Genomic DNA, 18,403 nt, shown 5'->3' with positions numbered 1-18,403 from the left:
GTGTCAGTTCACCTCCACCACTGCCTCCAAACCTTCCTAGTCCAATTTTTCAGGCCCATCAAATGCCAGTGGGCGGCAGGATTCGCTAACCCTCCCCTTCGAGACTACCCTTCCAGCCATGCCACCCCAGTACCACCGCATTTCAGGGATTACTTGGCACTTCTTCAACAGGAAGTCGTGGCCCTCGTGGCCTAGGGGTGCATCGAGCGCGTTCCTGTGCCAGAAGTAGGATGTGGTTGTTACTCCCACTACTTTCTGGTGCCCAAGATAGACCAGGGCCTGCGTCCTTTCTTGGACCTCAGGGACGTCAATTGCTCCCTCCGGAAGGAGAAGTTAAAGATGTTAACTCTGGCTCAGGTCTTGTCTGCCCTCGACACTGGAGACTGGATGGTAGCTTTGGACCTACAGGACGCATATTTCCACATTCCCGTCCTACCGGCCCACCGGCGTTACCTGCGGTTTACGGTAGGCCCCGAGCACTTTCAGTTTACCATGCTCCCCTTTGGCCTTACAAGCGCCACTCGGGTGTTCACGAAAGTGATAGAGGTGGCCGCCGCTCATCTGTGCAGATCAGGGGTTCCAGTCTTCCCTTATCTCAACAACTGGCTATTAAAGGTAGGCTCGCCCTGGACAGTCTCCTCTCCTCTCATCTCCAGACTACTGCCGACCTCCTGCATTTGCTAGGGTTCTCCCTCAATGTGCCAGAGTCGCACCTGCTTCCCTTTCAGAAGCTCCTCTCCATCGGAGCGGTTCTGGACAATGCGCAGTTTCGGGTCTATCCTCTCGAACAGCGAGTCCGGGACATTCAGGCTATGATTCTGATCTTTCAGTCCTTGTCCTGGGTTTCGGTCAGAATGACGCTGAGGCTGCTGGGCCTCATGGCCTCCTGCATCCTGCTGATCTATCATGCCATGTGGCATATGTGGGCTCTGCAGTGGGACCTGAAGTTCCAGTGGGCGCAGCATCACGGGAACCTGTCCGATTACGTCCAGCTCTCGGAGGGCCCTGCACAACAATTGCAGGGGTGGCTCAGCAACTGGCATTGGGTCAGTGGCAGATCCCTCTCCCTTCCCCAACCGGAGCACTCAGTGGTGACAGATGCATCCCTCCTGGGATGGAGCGGCCACATGGGAGAGGCTGAGATCAGAGGCCTCTGGTTTCCAGTGGAGTCCAGGCTCCATATCAACCTTCTGGAGCTTCGGGCAATCCGACATGCACTGAAGGCATTCCTTCCCTCTATCAAGGGGAGAGTAGTGCAGGTGTTCCCAGACAACTTCACCGCCATGTGATACTGCAACAAACAGGGCAGGGTGGGGTTGTGGACCCTTTGTCAAGAAGCTCTGCGCCTCTGGACATGGCTGGAACACCAGGGCGTCACCTTGATGGTTCAACACCTGGCAAGTTCCCTGAACGCCAGGGCGGACAAACTCAGCCGCTGGTGCATGATGGATCACGAATGGCGTCTGAACTCTGACGTGGCGTAAGGTCTCTTTCGGCAGTGGGGAGAGCCTTGGTTAGATCTATTCGCCACTGAAGAGAACGCGCAGTGTCATCAGTTCTGCAGGTTGGAATTTCCAAGGCGGCACTCGCTCTGCGACGCTTTTTGTCGCGAGTGGAGCTGCGGTCTGTTGTATGCCTTTCCGCCTTTACCACTTCTGCCCAGAGTGAGGAAGAAGATCAGGCGAGACCAAGCCCAAGTCATCCTTGTGGCTCTGGACTGGGCCCGAAGATACTGGTATCCCGCGCTACTCAGCATGTCAGTCGGTCCCCCGATTCGTCTGCCTCTTCAGGAGGACCAGTCTGTCGCAGCATTAGGGGACGGTCCTCCACCCGAACCTGTCCAGCCTCCACCTCCATGCTTGGAGATTGAGCGGCGGCAGTGGAGGCCATTTGACTTGCCTCCTGAAGTCAGCCAGCCAGCCAGGTGTCCCTCCAGAAAATCTGTATGCGCCTGCAGGTCGAACAAATTTGTGGCATGGTGCACAGCAAATGCTGTGGATCCTCTCTGCCCCCCTTTCATAGGTTCTCCTCTTCCTTCTTTCTCTTGCCCAGCAGGGCTCTGCTCTGGGCACTCTTAAGGACTACCTCGCTGCCATTTCTGCCTTTTCAAGTCCCCTATTGTAAATAGAATCTTGAAGGGCTTCCCGCACATGTTCCCTCCCGTTCCTTTCGTGATGCCTCAGTGGGACTTGAACCTTGTTTTTACATATCTGATGTGCGCTCCTTTTGAGCCACTTCACAATTGTGCGCTTTGTCTTGTGACTCTTAAGATTGCATTCCTGGTTGCCATAACCTCTGCCAGGAGAGTGAGTGAGCTCCAGGTTCTTTCTTCTAAACCTCCTTTTGTTTCATTCCATTGTGTTGAAAACCCGTCCTTCTTTCCTGCCCAAGGTGGTTACAGCCTTTCACACCTGGCAGTCCATCACCTTGTCCACCTTCTTTCCGCCTCCGCATCCTTCTAAGGAGGAAGAGAGGCTCCACTGTCTGGACCCAAAACGTCCGCTCTCCTTCTACCTTGATCGCACACACCAGTTTCAGATGGACGACTAGCTCTTTGTTGATTACGTGGGCGCTAAGAAGGGACGGGCGGTACACAAACGGACCATCTCTCGGTGGATCGTGTTGTGTATCAAGGTTTGCTACTCTTTGGCTCAGAAGGAGCCCCCTGTTGGGCTGAGGGCCCATCCACTCGGGCCACGGCGGCTACTACTGCCCTGGGTCTGGGAGTCCCCTTGCAGGACATCTCTCAGGCAGCTACGTGGGCCTCACTACACACGTTTGCTAGACACTACTGCCTGGACAGCCAAGTCTGGAGAGATGGCTTTTTCGGCCTTTCCGTTCTCAAGGACTTTCAGGTGTGATCTTGGTCCGCAGACCCACCACCTGGGCTGATATTGCTGGGGTATCTATTGTAAGGTAAGGAATCTAGCTCTAACCTGTTTCTTCCAGATGCACAAGTTACTTACCTTCGGTAACGATATATCTGTAAGAAACAGTAGTTGGTGTTAGATTCCTTACCGCCCCACCCATCCTCCCTGTTCTGCGGACCGATATCTAGGGTTAAGATATTTTCCTTTGAGGGCCCTAGTTTCATGGCACCAGTGTCTGTCTCTGGCATGGCTCTGCGTTCCTGGCACGTAAAGCTATGTACAAGAACTGATGTCCGCACGCGAGGGCGGCGCCTAAGTACTCCGACATCATCCCGGAGACCACGACGCCGACAATTGGACACGGAGCCATAGACGACGCCTACCAACGCGCAGGGGTACTGCTAGACAAAACTTTCCGGATCCAGTCTGACGCCTCGTGATATTCGAAGGTAAGGAATTTAATACTAACTACTGTTTCTTACAGATATATCGTTACCGAAGGTAAGTAACTTGTGCTTTTTGATTATAAATTAGATGGGAGCAAAAACTACATGCGTTCCATGACTTCCGTTTCAGGTCTGCTCTTCCTCCAGGTCCAGTTATTCTTACCTAGAGCTGTGCCTACGCAAAGTAATACACTGGTGCACCGAGCAGATGCAGGGACCCAGAGAATTTGCCGGACTTCCCAGGACATCCTCCCTATCAGGGACCTAAAATTTCACATACCTCTACCACACAAGGAACCTTTTTCTACTGGAACATTTGGTTTGCAATAGGTAGACAAAAGGTGTTGCCTAACCATGTTAGACAGTTTCCAGATTTCCTCAGTCAAATTTTTCATTTCTCTTGCATGTCCAGTGGCAGATCGTTTGCTCAAAAAACGGCGATGTTCAATCCACCAATGTGTTTTTTTTTTTCGAAACATCAGGTTCCCAACTTGCCCTTGCTCGATCTTAGCCAAGACTGATTGTAAAAAAAAATGGCTATTGGTTGGTCAGAAGCCAAAAATGAAATTCGGTCTAAAAAGGCACCCATGAGTATTAAAGGTAAAGATAGATGTCTGAACATTGCGTGTCATGACCAAGTCAGAACTGAGCGCAGTTCATAGGAAGACATACATGATTATAAGGAACAAAGCAAACCATGTGTGCTATTTTTTTTGGACTTTGAAACCTTTAGCCAGGAGATTGTGAGGGCAATGTTCTTTGAGCACCACCGTCCAGCCACCGCACCTAGGCCTGTCAAGCAGCATAGGGGTGACTCCCATTTCTGTTGTCTTTGTGCACAAAAATGCCTCCCAATTTGTTCCTTCAGGTCTATGCATATACAGAAAACATTGAGACTTTTGTTTCACCGAAGTGCCAGGAAATTCTCACACCCTTTGTAGGGGTCTCATCCTTCCATGTGTTTAAATAGTCTCCCACTTATAGAAGATACTGGTGCCTCCAGATCCTGTAATGTCATCAGCTACCACCTATGGCAGACCCAAAAGGTACTTGAATTGAAATGTCTGCCAAACCTTTCATCAATGTGTAAAATGTCTCTTGAGCCCCCATTACAAAATGTGGTGTGGTAAATCCAACCTAGTAAAAATTGGTACTACAGGCTGTGGTATTTACTATGAACTACTACATCATTCTGAGTTTTTCTACTTAAAATTAGAGGTAACCTGTGGTATTGGAGGTTTATGTACCCAATACTGCAGATTGCCCCCCCCCCTCTTTTCAAACCGCTTTTCCTCTCCACTCTTCACCATGTTTTTCCTTGCCAAATATGAAGGGTAAAATACTAAATGTGCTTTTTGCTGTATAATTTAAAACCTTGATCGCTCTGGAATCAGAATTACAGTGCGACTCAAATGAGGCCCATAGCCTGTTGGTGAGCTCTTAAACACAATATAAACTACTAAAGGATCCAGTCAATTATAATGCGTACTCTGCTCCTTTGTGGTCCAAGTCTGTATGTTTGTCAGATAACCTCATAATGTCCTGATCTCATTCAAACTTAAGTGAAACTAGATTTGTCTGCCTGCATCCAGACTTAGCCGGCAATTCTAGACCTTCATGTGTTAGAATCCCCAAAAGAACTTCTTGTGTCACTTTTATAGCCTGCTCCAAACTGTATAAATAGTGAAGGGTCTTCCACTTGTGTTTGGCCTGCAACTATTGTTGAACCTGTTTGTGCAAGAGACCAAAACACATCTAACCTCCAGAGGTGCTCCCTATAGCCAGACAACTCTCTTCAAATACCGGTGCAGGTCACATCATGAATGAGAGAAAGCCTACCATCCTTGCTTAGGTTCTCAGGATGCCATCTTAAACGTGAACAATTGAGTCCCAATGTATTTTCATAGTTAATATTTGGGATCTTGATCACACCAGCAAAACTAAAACCTGGGTCAGAGCTAAAGGCATTGGATTATTTGAAATTCCAAACAAATAATTGTGCCTTAAGAACTTTGTGCACAGCGAGATTGCTTCCAATCTGTTGCAATATTAGAGTTGGCCAAATAAGTGTATATTAAGACAGAAAAGCAAGATGGCTGAAAATGATATTGCTGGATGCCTGGGCAAACTTTGTTGCTTTCAGCATCAAGGAAAACACTTTGTAGAAAATGAGCAGACCTTTTGCCTGAACTACAGTGCACTAATATATACTAACGGCCCAACATCCCCATATACATATACATTTCACACCTGCTTGCACCCAACCTGGTATGCCTCCTGGTTTGCTCACAGTGCTAGCTCATTATCTGGCTAATGTCTAGGCATTGGCAAACTCTCATTAGGCCGAGTGCTGCATAGGGCCCTACGATTTAAAGCCTTTACGTTTCTTGCATATAAGCATTGCTGTTTTATTCTGGGTGCTCAGCATTACAGGTTAAGTTTATGTAATATCCGCCACAATATAAGTTTGTGTTTTTTTCTGTAATATGACTCCTTATGGCTTGGAGAAACAATCTTCTGCGTAATTTACATTTATTGAACAGTGTGGTATGTTTTGACACAAAACTTTGTATTTGAGATTGTGAAAACAAATTATGCTTAATTTTGTTTGTCTGTTGATATGTACATATCCTCTTTTAGTACTATTACAGCCTGGGGAAAAGATCACGAAAAGGATGCTTTCGAACACATTGTGACACAGTTTTCATCAGTGCCTGTATCTGTGGTCAGTGATAGTTACGACATTTATAATGCCTGTGAAAAAATTTGGGGTGAAGACCTGAGGCATTTAATTGTATCTAGAAAAGCAGATGCACCTCTTATAATAAGACCCGACTCTGGAGATCCTCTTGATACAGTATTAAAGGTAATATTCTTTTATTGTACCCTATTACTTAGCTTGTATTGCAAAAACAAGATTGTTCGTGGGCCTGCTAAATGAAAGTTGTTGTATTTACTAACGATGGAGGGGAAGCCTGCTTTTCTCTCACGCACCTGAAAGACAAGTCATGAGAAAAAAAAATTGATAAATTTTTGTCTTGGATATTTATAGGTTTGCTTTCCTAGAAATATCTTTCTGAGGGAGGAGTAGACTGCGCTTAAGATCGGTTGAGGAAATGTGAAAAATTACTGTGTAATACCATTGGCTGTTTAGGTCCCGGTATGCCTCTGGCATCCCCATTCTCAAACACTTCATTTTTTTGCTGTATCATTTCATAGTTTAATGTATTATCTAAATTTGCCTTGCTGCCTTCTGTTTCTGACTGCTTCAAATCTACTTGTGCCTATTCACATGTCTTGCCTTGATATAATAGTCATAAGTTAAATGTACGCTTCTTCCTTTCTGTGCAATCTATGAACGTACCGTTATGTAATATGTGTTCTAGTGTTGTCTCCCTCTTCATTTACTATTTCTATTACATAAACCTGTTGAGTATCAAGAACATAATTTGTGTAAATGCCTTAATTTTTGGAAGTGGCAAATTGTGGATTGCACTTCTGGAGCCAAATTTTCTTTGGCCTTTGATCTCAATTTGTAGAAAAATGGAAGAAGGACCAATGGGTAGCGAATTTATAGGTGCTCGTGCAGCACTTGACTTTTGTTGCCAGATCTTCGTTCATTTTAGAGTAGCAGGTATGTGCCTGCTTTTCTAATATGAGTTGGCTTCCATGCGCTATGTGTGTGGAGGAGTAGGGGACCAAGTCTCTTCAAAACAAGCAGGCTCGATTCCCGATTCGCCCATGGGAGCAGCTTTCGCAAGATGGTCTTAAAGGACCCATATATGTGATGCATTAAGTTGTATTTCTACCTGATAGAATGTAATCTTGGACAACAATGCATATGGCTTATTATCACACATGGACTACAATGGCTTACAGAGAACACGTTTGTCACATGCCCGCAGTGCACCTTTTTCTCCTGCAGCCCTGAAGTGTGTCAGGAATGGCCCTCTGCAGGGTCATCCCCCAAACCTTTGGCTGAATTTGGTTTTGTTTACGTGCTAAAGTGCTTGGGCTTTCTGCTTAAAACATGCAACATTGGCTTATTAATAATTGCCATATGTATTTAATTAGAAGTCCCTAGAAAGTGCACTATATGTTCCCAGGGCCTGTAAATTAAATACTACCAGTCAACCTGCAGCATTGATTGTGTCACCATCTTAAGTAGCCATTTAAACATGTCTTTGGCCTGCCATTGTAGAGCCTGTGTGTGCAGATTAACCTGCCATGTCAACCAGCAAAATAAACCTTTTACCAGGCCCAAACCTACCTTTTTAATTCATATGTCACCCCTAGGCTAGTCCTTGGACAGCCCAGAGGGCTGGGTATTAAAAAAGTAGGACATATTCTTTTCAATAACCTGGTAGTAAAATAAACTCTTAAATTCGTTTTTCACTACTGCAAGGCCTATCTCTTCCATATGTTAACATTGGAGTTCCCTTATTACATTTTAGAAGTGTAATTAATTTCCAAATGGGAAAATATAACCCCTTCAAGTTTGGTGTCTCTGGAATTATAATTTAAAATCCTAATTTATGGTGAAGTCGGAATTTAAATTCCAATTCTGGAAATGGCACTTTTGGAAAGTTGCAAAAAGAACAATTGATGGACAGAATGCTGAACAGTGTCAAATACTCACTACCAGAGATCTGGACCATTTCAGTTTAGACCCAACCATATGCAAATCAGTGTTGACCCTGCTCCCTTTAAGAACAATCCAGCCCGAACTACAAGGCCAGGTCCTCCCTGGACTGGAAACTAGCGTCCTAGGACCGGTTTTGGGGTATCACCCCATATCATCCAAGACCGCTTGAATCCAGTGGCATGGCAGGCACTTGATTAACTCAATTACTTCAAAAACGTCCCATCTTTTCTGAGCTGACTCCGAATTTTCTAGGTTTCTCTAATAACTTCAACAGTGGCCCAAGCAGTTTTCACTCCTAGGGTATAGACATTTCGGTAACTGATCTCTTTTCCAGACCCGGCAGTCCCTGACAATGAGACCAGATATGAAGCAGTTGCTTGAGATGTAGTCACAAACAGCATGGCTCTTTCACGTCTCCACCTACATCCCAAGCAAGTATTTAGTGTGGCAGTTGGCTCAGACATCTAGCTATTGAGAGAGCCTATGGTTGTGTGTTTCTCTCTCGTCTCCACCTACATCCCAAGCAAGTATTTAGTGTGGCAGTTGGCTCAGACATCTAGCTATTGAGAGAGCCTATGGTTGTGTGTTTCTCTATCTCTCTTTCCCCCCCCCCACCCCCCCCCCCCCCCCCTCCCCCAACACACAGGTTGTCATAGTGGAATACACAAAATTCTTAGTGAAAAACCATCTTATATTTTCCCCAGCCTAATCTTTCAGTAGGCACCTTGCTACAAGGTTGAGGAGACCTCTTAGTCAGTCTCTCAATCAGGGGACGTGGGAAGTGGTATACTGTCTCCTCCGCATCAGTATGTTAAAGTTGAAAGTAGTGGTTTTGGCACTCAGAACTTCCCACTGTAACCTTGTGAGTAAAGATTTGCTATTACAAGTACCTAACAGCTCTTTAAAACGTTCAGAAACTGGCACTAATGCCATACTTAAGTCAAACATTGCACCGCATGGGCTATATTTCTTATAGTGCCCCATGGGCTCGGTGGGTGACACTTGTGTGGCCCCTTCTCTAATATTAAAAGTGCTGTTACACATGTAGCACCAGCACTATCTTTAAAGGGTGTATTTGCATGAGGGAAATCATCTTACCTCTGTGCCAAACCCCGTATTACGGACGACGGGTCAGAAGCAAAGATGCTCTTAAATGGCTCACTGAAAGTGCTCCTCAAAAAGGTGACTCATTTTCAGTGCTCCTCCTGAGGGCAGACCTTTGGTGGAGAGAAAAGGGGCCCCATGGAACCACAGACCTCCCCCTGCAGGCTTGTGCGATCACTCACTACATCCGCCTTCAGGGACATCTCTAACTCCTCTTTGAAAGTGCAAACGGATGCTACCTGCACAGAAACCCGGGACGGCTTTGAAGCAAGCCACTCCGTGGCTGCTCTGGGGGCGGCGCATAAATTGTAATAGGGCATATTATCCCTAGTTGTAGATGGCGCAAGCAAGGACAGTACTCATTATATGTAATACAGGCCCTGGTGGGGCTCCGAGGTGTCAAAAACACACCGCTGTTAGCAGAACACCCACTAGTGGAAGACCACAACTTTTCTGATAGTTCCAGTCAGAAGATGCACAAGGGGACATCAAGCCAGATGTACTAAACTTCTCCTTCCAAAGGTAGAGCCCAGCAGACCAAGTTCTGGCAGAAATCCTTTACTGTTAAATCAGATAAGTACTGACCCAAATGCTTAGCAGTGATGTCAGTTTATAACACATTTTATTGAATATTTTGAAAAGGAACACTCAAAAGGAGTAGCTTCATTCTCTGAATTAAAGGAGCATTTTGTCTGTGATGACAAGTAAATAGCACACTTTGAACATCTTTCATAATAATCCCATTCAAAAGACTTCATCTATTTACATTTGAATCTTGGGGTGATGCCTTGTAAGGCCAGCAAATCCCGGTGACATGTAAAATCTTAAATCCATATTAATATCCGCAAACTGCTCATCTCTCATTGAGTTATTAAAGACACACATGGTACCTGTGGGGGAAGTTTAGCCCTTGACTTCCACGGTAATAGTTACACTAAACCTTCAATCGATCGGTTTAGACTGATTTACAAATTTGTTTAGTAATTCACATGGAAATAATACTTTCAACAAGAACACAATTCTTTGTTTAGAGGGTCCATCTTAAACATGGTGCTCCTAGTAGTGTGATGGCGCAGTGCAAGTGACAAAGTGAATATAAGGTGTGCAAGTGCTATACAGAATGCAGACCTATACATGTGACTGATAAGGATAAATGGATCTAACAGCCAACCCTCTGTGTAGGAGTCTCGAAGGTGATCAAGCGTGGTGCCACTGGGATAAAGTCTAAGGGAACAGACAGTGGTGTAAAAAGCTATTGTCCAAGAAACCCTGCGAATCTGGGTCTGGTGATGGTGTGCTACCAATTGTATGAACTCACCCGGTGGGGTGTAAATTCCACACTGTCAAAATCTCGTGGGCTTGGAAGAGATGTTCAAGTAAGTAGCGAATAGACCTCCATCTACTACGTGATACTGTGTGGAATACATAAGTGAAGTGTCTGCATTATTTTAGGAACAATAGCTACAGTGGGGCGAGAAGCAATATTGTTTCACTCAATACTGACAATTATGTGTGCTCACTGCCAAAGCACCCTTGTGGTACAAATAGTGTCACCACAACAACCAGAGTAACAAATAAGCAAAGACTGAACTAATCAGTCACCTACATGAGCAAAAAACTGTGTTTAAGCTAGCTGTCTATTTGAATAAGCCGTGGTAAAGGGATATGGGGCCCTAGAAACTCACCTGACTTCAGCTGATCAGTGTCACTAAAAAGAAAGGGGGCAGGTCAATGTAATGCTGTCTCACTGCTTGCTGTTTTTTTAAATCTCTGCGTCCGTACTTACTTACAAGCAAACTACGCACTGGCTGGAGCTGATTCTTGGCGTAGAGAGCAGAAAGAATTGCACAGTCTATTGATTATCTCTCAACGAGGTTTAGTATCATTTGGGTTAATAAGGTCTTTTTAAAAACTGTGCCATGTTTCTGTCTTAAAATTCTGTCTTTTTACAGCCATGTTACATATTTTCTCCTCAGTGGACCATTTGCTAAGTCTTTTATCCATTGCTCAACCGTTGGTGTCTCTTTCTTCATCAACGTATTAGCCATTCTGCGCACTGCTTACACCATAGTCAGCAAAATTCCCATGCTTTCTTTTTACCTTCACTTTGAAACCATTAATCTCCAATAATCATAACTTCACACTGTGAGCAATAAATTACACATTGTGAATCCTTTCCAGAGCTTTGCAACAACTAGGCAATGTCCATACTGTCCGACTGCCTCGTTCCATTAGTCATTGGTTTGCATAAGCTGTGAACACACTTCTGGCCTTGGTCAAAGTCCAACATTTGTCAAGAGCTAGATGTGTTAGTGAGTAATTGATAAAATGCATCCGGAAATGTATCCTGCAAAAATGCACCTTTAATGTCATATGGCCTCTACTTGCATACATAATGTATGTGTGAAGTTAAAGTATGACACAGCAAGGAAATAAATGTGACCTATAAAGACTTTACCTGCAGCGCTCTGGCGTTCCTATTACCTGTTTAATAACACAGATCTACGATAACCAAGTAATGCTGCATCCCTGTTAGTAATGTGCTTGACTATATGCTGTATCAAAATGCTTAGATCAGCCTTTTGTTCTGCTCTCTTTAGCCACAAAAGCTTAATCTAACAATGGAAATCTGAACCAGTGAATCATTTATATCCCTTTTTTGTGCTTGCTGACATGCTAGCTTTGTTCGACCTGGCACCATTGGCGTGGGGCTCCCTTCCATTTTTTGCTGTTGCCTCATGTATTTCTGCTGGTGTTAGATGCTTTGGGCACTGTGCCACTGCTGTCCAGCGCCACAGTGCTAGTGCTCCCTATTGCAAATTGATGTATTACTCAGTGATTCCATGTTTGGCTATTTAGTTTACTTGTCAGACCCTAGTACAGTGCATTGAGTGTGACCAGGGCGTGTAAATCCAAAAGCTGTTGGTGGTCCTGCAGCATTGGTTGTGCGACCCACAGAAGCAGCCTTGTAAAATGTGCCTAAGGTCTCCTATTGCAGAGCCTGGGTGCAGTCTGGTACTGTCATGCTGACTAGGCAAGTTCACCCACTTGCCAGTCCCTACGCCTTCCCTTTTCTTCATATCAGTCACCCCTACGGTAGGCCTAAGGGCAGGGTGCATTGTAAGTATAAGGTAGGACAAGGCCTGGTGTGTGTGGCATGTCCTAATAGTGAATTACAGCCAGTTTAGTTTTACACTATTGCAAGGCTACCTGTTCTCCATAGGCCAGAATGGGCTGTTAGAATTATTACATTTTATAATACTAACTGTCTCCGAGAACATGACCTCAGAATGATAAAATGCATCTTTTAGTGAAGTTGGTTTTAACATTCTGTGTTTGCAAATACCACTTTTAGAAAGTAGGTATTTGCGTGTCTAACCTTTCAAGCCTGCCTCTGCTAGGTTATGTATTCCTTTGTCTGGTTTTGTGAGTGACAGGGCTGGGGGATTCCAAGAGACAGGATGAGTCAGCCCAGTGGTAAATAGAGAGATCTGCATCTAGATGGGAGGGAGGAGTTGCGCCTGAACCTTGAATAGGGCTGTGCCTGCCTTCCACAATGCTGGTTTCCACCTCCTGTGGGGCGTCTCATGTGCCTGCCCTGCACTGTGAAAGGAAAGAAGAAGTTTGGTAAACAGAGTGCTTCAGAACTGGTTTGGACTGGGCAAAGGCCCCTCTCCCCCAGAGAACAAAGGATTTTGAGGTATAAATATTGGGACCCTGATCCCATGAAATTAGATCACTTTTGGACTACAAGAAGAGAAACCTTTACTGAGGAAAGGAACCTGAAAAACTGAGACGAGACTATGGTAACTTTTTGTACTTTGCTTTCAACTTGTGAAGGATCTTCACAAGTTCCTTGTGTGTTGCTAACCAGGTAAGAGGGACATGGTCTGGTAAAATGATGAATGTTCAGCCTAACAAATAATATTGAAGGGCTTGCCTCCTGCTGAAGTCTCAGGGACAAAAGACTTCAACCCCCAGCTCCCCAGAGTTCTTTGAAAGTGCCTGCTGCTGTTTTGGCCTTTCGAGGGACTGCATGTTGCAAGGAGCTGGAAGCGCGACTCATCGAAGAAGAAGCGTGTCGCTGTGCCTGCCGTCACAACTTCGAAGGAGGGTGTCGCCGCTGGAACTGTCGCACTGCACTGCATCGAGAGAAGCGTGCCACAACTAAGAGGAAGCGTGTCGCTGTTGCTGCTGCCATCGCAACGCCGAAGGAGGGTGTCTACTCTGTAGCTGTCGCATTGCACCACAGTCCCTGAGCCTGACGTCTCAACTCCGAAGGATGGTGTCGCTGCTGGAACTGTTGCACTGCACCGCATCAAAGAAAAGCGCCTCACATCCCCAAGAAGCGCGCCGCCGTCGGAGCTGCTGCTGTTGCATCGTGGATTTTGTCGAGGTAGTTCTCGCATTGCGCGGAATCTTTACGCATCGTGGGAGAAGAGTGTTGCAGTTGGAGCTGTTGCCGTCGCATCGCTGCCCCTGCAGTCCACTCATCGAACCGAGAACTTCTCGCATCCCTGAAGAAGCGTGGCGCATCTGGAAGATCTTCACGTCTTTATTTCTTTGCACCTGAAATTTGCTGCGTTTCCCTCGCTGCAATATTGCTTGTCGTGGAAGTGCAACACAACCTAAGGTACATTGACGCAAAGTGTTGCATCTTAAGAACTGAACTGAACTAAGCAAAATCTTCCATCTTAAAGTAACAGTATTGTGAATTTTTGTCGTTTATGCTATTGTGGTAAATCTATATAAAGTATACTTATTTTTTATATAAAACCTTGTGTGGTGTCCATCTGTAGTGTTGTCACTGGGTTACTGTATGTGGTCACAAATGCTTAACACACTGCCTCTGAGTTAAGCCTGTCTGCTCGTGCCAAGCTACCAAGGGGGTGAGCAGGGGCTATTTTAGAAGTGTAATCCCCTTATCCTGACTAGAGACAAGGGTCCCTATTTGTCACATGTACCTACATTTGCCAACTAGAGACCCCCAAATCTAACAAGCTTGAAGCCACTTTGCAGCATTGGGTTGTAAGTGCAAGGTGGCTGTGGTCAACTGTGTTGTTGCTGGACTGTTGCTCCCCTGGAGTAAACCTTTATCAAACCTGCATGAGATAGTAAAGCATGCCTCTGTTTTAGAGAGTTGTTGCCGACTGATCTTGCCTTGAAATGCAGTAGTCCGGAGGTGTATGGTTGATTAGGGAATGCCTATCTAAAAGAGGGTTCTGCTGGATGCTTTTTTATTGTTCTTATTAAGTTTTGACATAATTTGCAGAAACAAAAGAAGAAAGTGAATTAATGAAATCAACGATATTCCCAGATGTTCTTAGAGTCAGCATTTACATGCATTACACAAGTTTAGCAGCAGTATGTTATGAGATATATTACACTAGTTAGAGATATTCATTTTTGCTGATCTGTTAACAGTAACATGCAAAAAAGTTGTCTTTTTAGTAGAGCTATTTACCCTTTCAATTGCAATGCTTCCTTTCGGTTATGTGTTTAGATCGGTTTATACTCTGCCCTTCTGTCTCCTCCACTGCATCCTCCTCAGATTGGAATGTTACCAAATAAGACTGGTATGCTCCCCAGATATTTTAGACCTTGTTTAGGTGCCATTAATTTGCCCTAATTTTCTGAACCAACCCTGCGAAAGGCAAGGTCCTGTTGCCATTCCTATAGAGTCTGCAAAGGTCTCCTACCCCACCCCATTACTATAAGTCTCTTGGCAATAGCAGGAGCTCTCCTATTGGGAGATAGTATATCCTTAACTTAGCCTAATAAGGCCATCATCGTATCAGTAAAAAGATTTTTCTGAGATGTAACACCAATAGTCTTGTACACCCGGAAACTTCCATGAAATGGGTTTAAAGTCTGTGACAAGAGCCCTAAATCTGGGACATAGCCTTTGAGTCCATATCTGTATTACTGTATGGGGCGTAGTAATATTGCTGAATGTTTTTGAAATGCAGCTATCCATCTGCTGTTTAGTAATAACTTCTTCATAAACCTGCAGCACTTGATCGTGCAGTGGGCCAGCAAAATATTATTGTCCAGACCGGAGTGAAGTTGTATTTTACTTTTGTTTATTTCAGGTAGTACAAACAATAAGACTGTCTCTTTAACTATTCTGAAGCGGTGGAAAAGAAAAGACTTCGCTCTCACTACCACTTTCGGGGCGCGTGACCCTCTTCTATGTAGCACTTGGACTTTTCCTTGGGTACCGCGATGATAAGTTTAGAGCAGTCCCATAGAAAAACAAATAGTATAGGGCAAGTGACTAAGCAACAAAGCAGAGTTCCACCCCTCCACCATACTGTCACCACACCTGTGAATGCTGGTGCTTGGTTTTGTCTTCGTGACCCTTTTTTCTCAAACACTCTGGGTGTCCCTCTTTTTGTTTTAAGTCTTTCCCCGCACCACCTTTGCAGTAAAAAGTGCCAAAATACTGATACTTTCCTAAGGCCACGGCCCTCCGGGGTTGTGGCCGGGCTTGTCACAGCACCCTTCTCTTCACAAGGACCACTGGACTCCAGTTTTGCAGGGTGAGTTGTCCGTCGGCCACCTCGCGTTTTTTCGTCATCTCGCTCCTCTTCTTCTCCCTCTGGCATTTTGACGTTTTTCGCTCTCCTCGTTCTCAACTCTTACTGTAATGTCGAGACTCTCTCCACTTTGTGTGATTCTGCGTCCTCATCTCTGTAGCAATCGTCCAACAACCTCACTTCTGCGTCAGGTGTTTTCATAGACCCTCTGTTCGACGCAGTTGTGACATGAGGGTCGAACACTAGGGTGTTAATGCCCGTTTTCTAGTTGACATTGGTGGTGGCCATCTTGAAGTACTGCGGGTACAGGATTACATTGCCTCTCTTCTAGGCCTGGACGTTCAGGCCATGTGGAGACCGGACAACGAGATAGAAAGTCCACATTCTTCTGCTGTGGTCCTTGTAAATGGAATGCCTGAAAAGAGAAAGGCTGCCTAGGTAGGAAAGATCACAAAACTTTGTGGTTAGTGTCCTTTCTTGTGTGTTGCTAACCAGGTAAGATGGTCATGGTTCTGTTAAAAGGATGAATGTTCAGCCTAACAAAAGATATTGAAGTGCCTCCATGGCTCATTTTATGGCTAAACGTTCCTTTTCCATAGTAGCATTATGGACGTTATGCGGAAACCGTTTCCAACTGAAAAACCAGACGGGTCGTAAGTCCCCTTGTTGATCATGTTTGAATAAAACAGCGCACAGACCACGGAGGCATCAGTTTAGAGAACAAACAAAGTTTGTCAAAATCAGGACAGGTAAGAAGGGGGGCATGTGACAGAGGGTGTTTCAACCTTTGAAAACTGTTTAATTGTAGTGCAGTCCATTTCATCTTAGTGCCAGGGTGTTTCTTAGTGATTGGGTTTCAGAGAGGGCTGGTAATCTTGAGAACTGGGGTATTGACCTGCGGTAGTAGCCCACAAGGCCTAGAAACGATCGAACCACTTTCTTTGTTGTGGAATCTTCTGTATAGCTTTGAGTTCATTGAGTAGGGATTTTATCGTGCTGGCATCAATGGTATATCCCAAATACTCTAAATGATCAGTAGCAGGAGTTGTCTGTTTAGGATTTACCATAAGACCTGCTTGTTTGAGAATCAGGTTTAAATGTTGTAGATGTGTCTCACAGTCAGGGCTATAAACAATTGTGTCCTCTAAATATGCGACTGCATATTTGATGTTGTGGCATTAGTATTATGTCCATGGGCCTTTGAAAGGTGGCAAGAACACATGGATGCCGAAAGGCATTACCATAAAATGATCTGATCCCAAGGGAGTGAAGAAAGCGGTCTTCTCCCATGCAGTACATGTGAGGGGTATTTGGCAGTATCCCTTTATCTGATGGAGACCTCTAGCCGCGGATTCCTTGCCTTTGAACTTCCAGGTGTCAGGCTGGATCTGTAAGATTTTGCTAAGCAGTACCCCTGCGCTTCAGTTGAGTCTGCGTCGTGTTCATTGTCATCGTGACATCCACGCCGTCAATATAACTGCCACTTTGGCACGCTGATGTCAGTTCTCTTCCATTTCTTTCCACGCCAGGCAGCGCAGATCATTGAAGGGAGCTACCACCTGTCATTTTTTTAAAGGCTTTTTTTCTACTTTTTGTTGATTCTTTGTGGTGTGTAGGTTGTCTAGTAAGAAGACCTCGGGGGTTCACACTCTGCGGCGCATGTTTCTGCGCCATGTCTGTCATGACCTCAACTTAGTATGCCTTTGGTATCTGGAGCACAACCACGACAGAGTTGTGCTCCGATTGCCAGGCCATGGCGACAAAGGCTTTGAGGGAGCAGTCCCTAAAGCTTACCACAGCCGGCAACACGCACCAAGGAAGTCGCCTTGTCGATACCGGTCTCAAGTGGGAGGAAGGTCCGAGCACCATTCCGGTGAATCGAAGTCCTCTTCGTCAGTCATCGAAGTCTGGTAGGAGGCACCACAAAAAACACAAGAAGTTGAAGCCTGCGTTTGAGGCCCTGCATCGCGGAGCGGGTGCCTGGATTGGCTCTGCCTTTCCGGGTCCAGGAGCGACCCCCTACTCAGCTTAAGGAAGTTTATGATGTAATGTGTGCCATATTTGGGCGGCCTGACTCTGGCAGCATGCCTTCAGGCCCGCAGGCTCAGATGATGGAGTCCTCGTGGGTTCTGCGCCTTTGGCTCCAAGGCCACAGGCCGGACCGGCACAGCGCTTCCCCCGGTGCCACGTCCACAGCAGAGATCCTCGCCTGCCCCAGCGGTGCCCCACTAATCCACATTACAAATGACAGAGAGCCAGTCAGGTGGCCTCAGACGTAGATGGAGCCACAACGCTGCATGCCGTTCGACCTTCCCTATTCTGAAGGGTTAGGAATGGATGAAGAGGATTGGGAGAGGGAACAGGATCCCTTACAAATCCCGCAACCACAAGACCTGGACTGGTATGAGGAACTGGTTGATGCCAGTGGTCTGAATACCTCCCCAGATTCTGGCATGCTGGCTCCACCTAACCTGGCCTCTGAGGAGGGCGGGCATCATTTGCTATGGTGGTGGTAGGGCAGCGGTGGTCTTGGACCTGCAGCTTCCCACTGTGGCACGTCTTGACAGAGGTCCTGCAGCCTGGTGTTTTCAGTTTGGAACCCTTGCTGCCTTTCAATGAGGCCTTAACAGACGTCCTTCTGGGCACCTGGTCCAAGCCCAGCACAGGGGCTCTTGTGAATAGGATGTTTTCCCGCTACCACCGTCCTGCACCGTGACCCAGTTTTCCCCACCACCCACCCTACCCTAAGTAGCTTGGTGGTTCACACTTCCACTCCCATGGGCATTCCCTTCTGCACGT

At 45.8% G+C, this 18,403-nt stretch overlaps 1 protein-coding gene across 1 annotated transcript in view; it reads left to right on the top strand.

Annotated features, from left to right (window-relative positions):
• NAMPT (nicotinamide phosphoribosyltransferase) overlaps positions 1-18,403 on the top strand; it is a 278,571-nt gene that overhangs the window by 199,309 nt on the left and 60,859 nt on the right. The window contains exon 7 of the mRNA XM_086967106.1: positions 5,957-6,182. Coding sequence (XP_086823232.1) covers positions 5,957-6,182 — 226 coding nt within the window. The remainder of the gene's footprint in view (positions 1-5,956; positions 6,183-18,403) is intronic.

Source organism: Lissotriton vulgaris, chromosome 1_1 (genome assembly GCF_964263255.1).
Source record: "Lissotriton vulgaris chromosome 1_1, aLisVul1.2, whole genome shotgun sequence".
NCBI lineage: Eukaryota > Metazoa > Chordata > Amphibia > Caudata > Salamandridae > Lissotriton > Lissotriton vulgaris.
The sequence above is the reverse complement of the archived record's forward strand: the minus strand, read 5'-3'. Positions and strand labels throughout refer to the sequence as shown.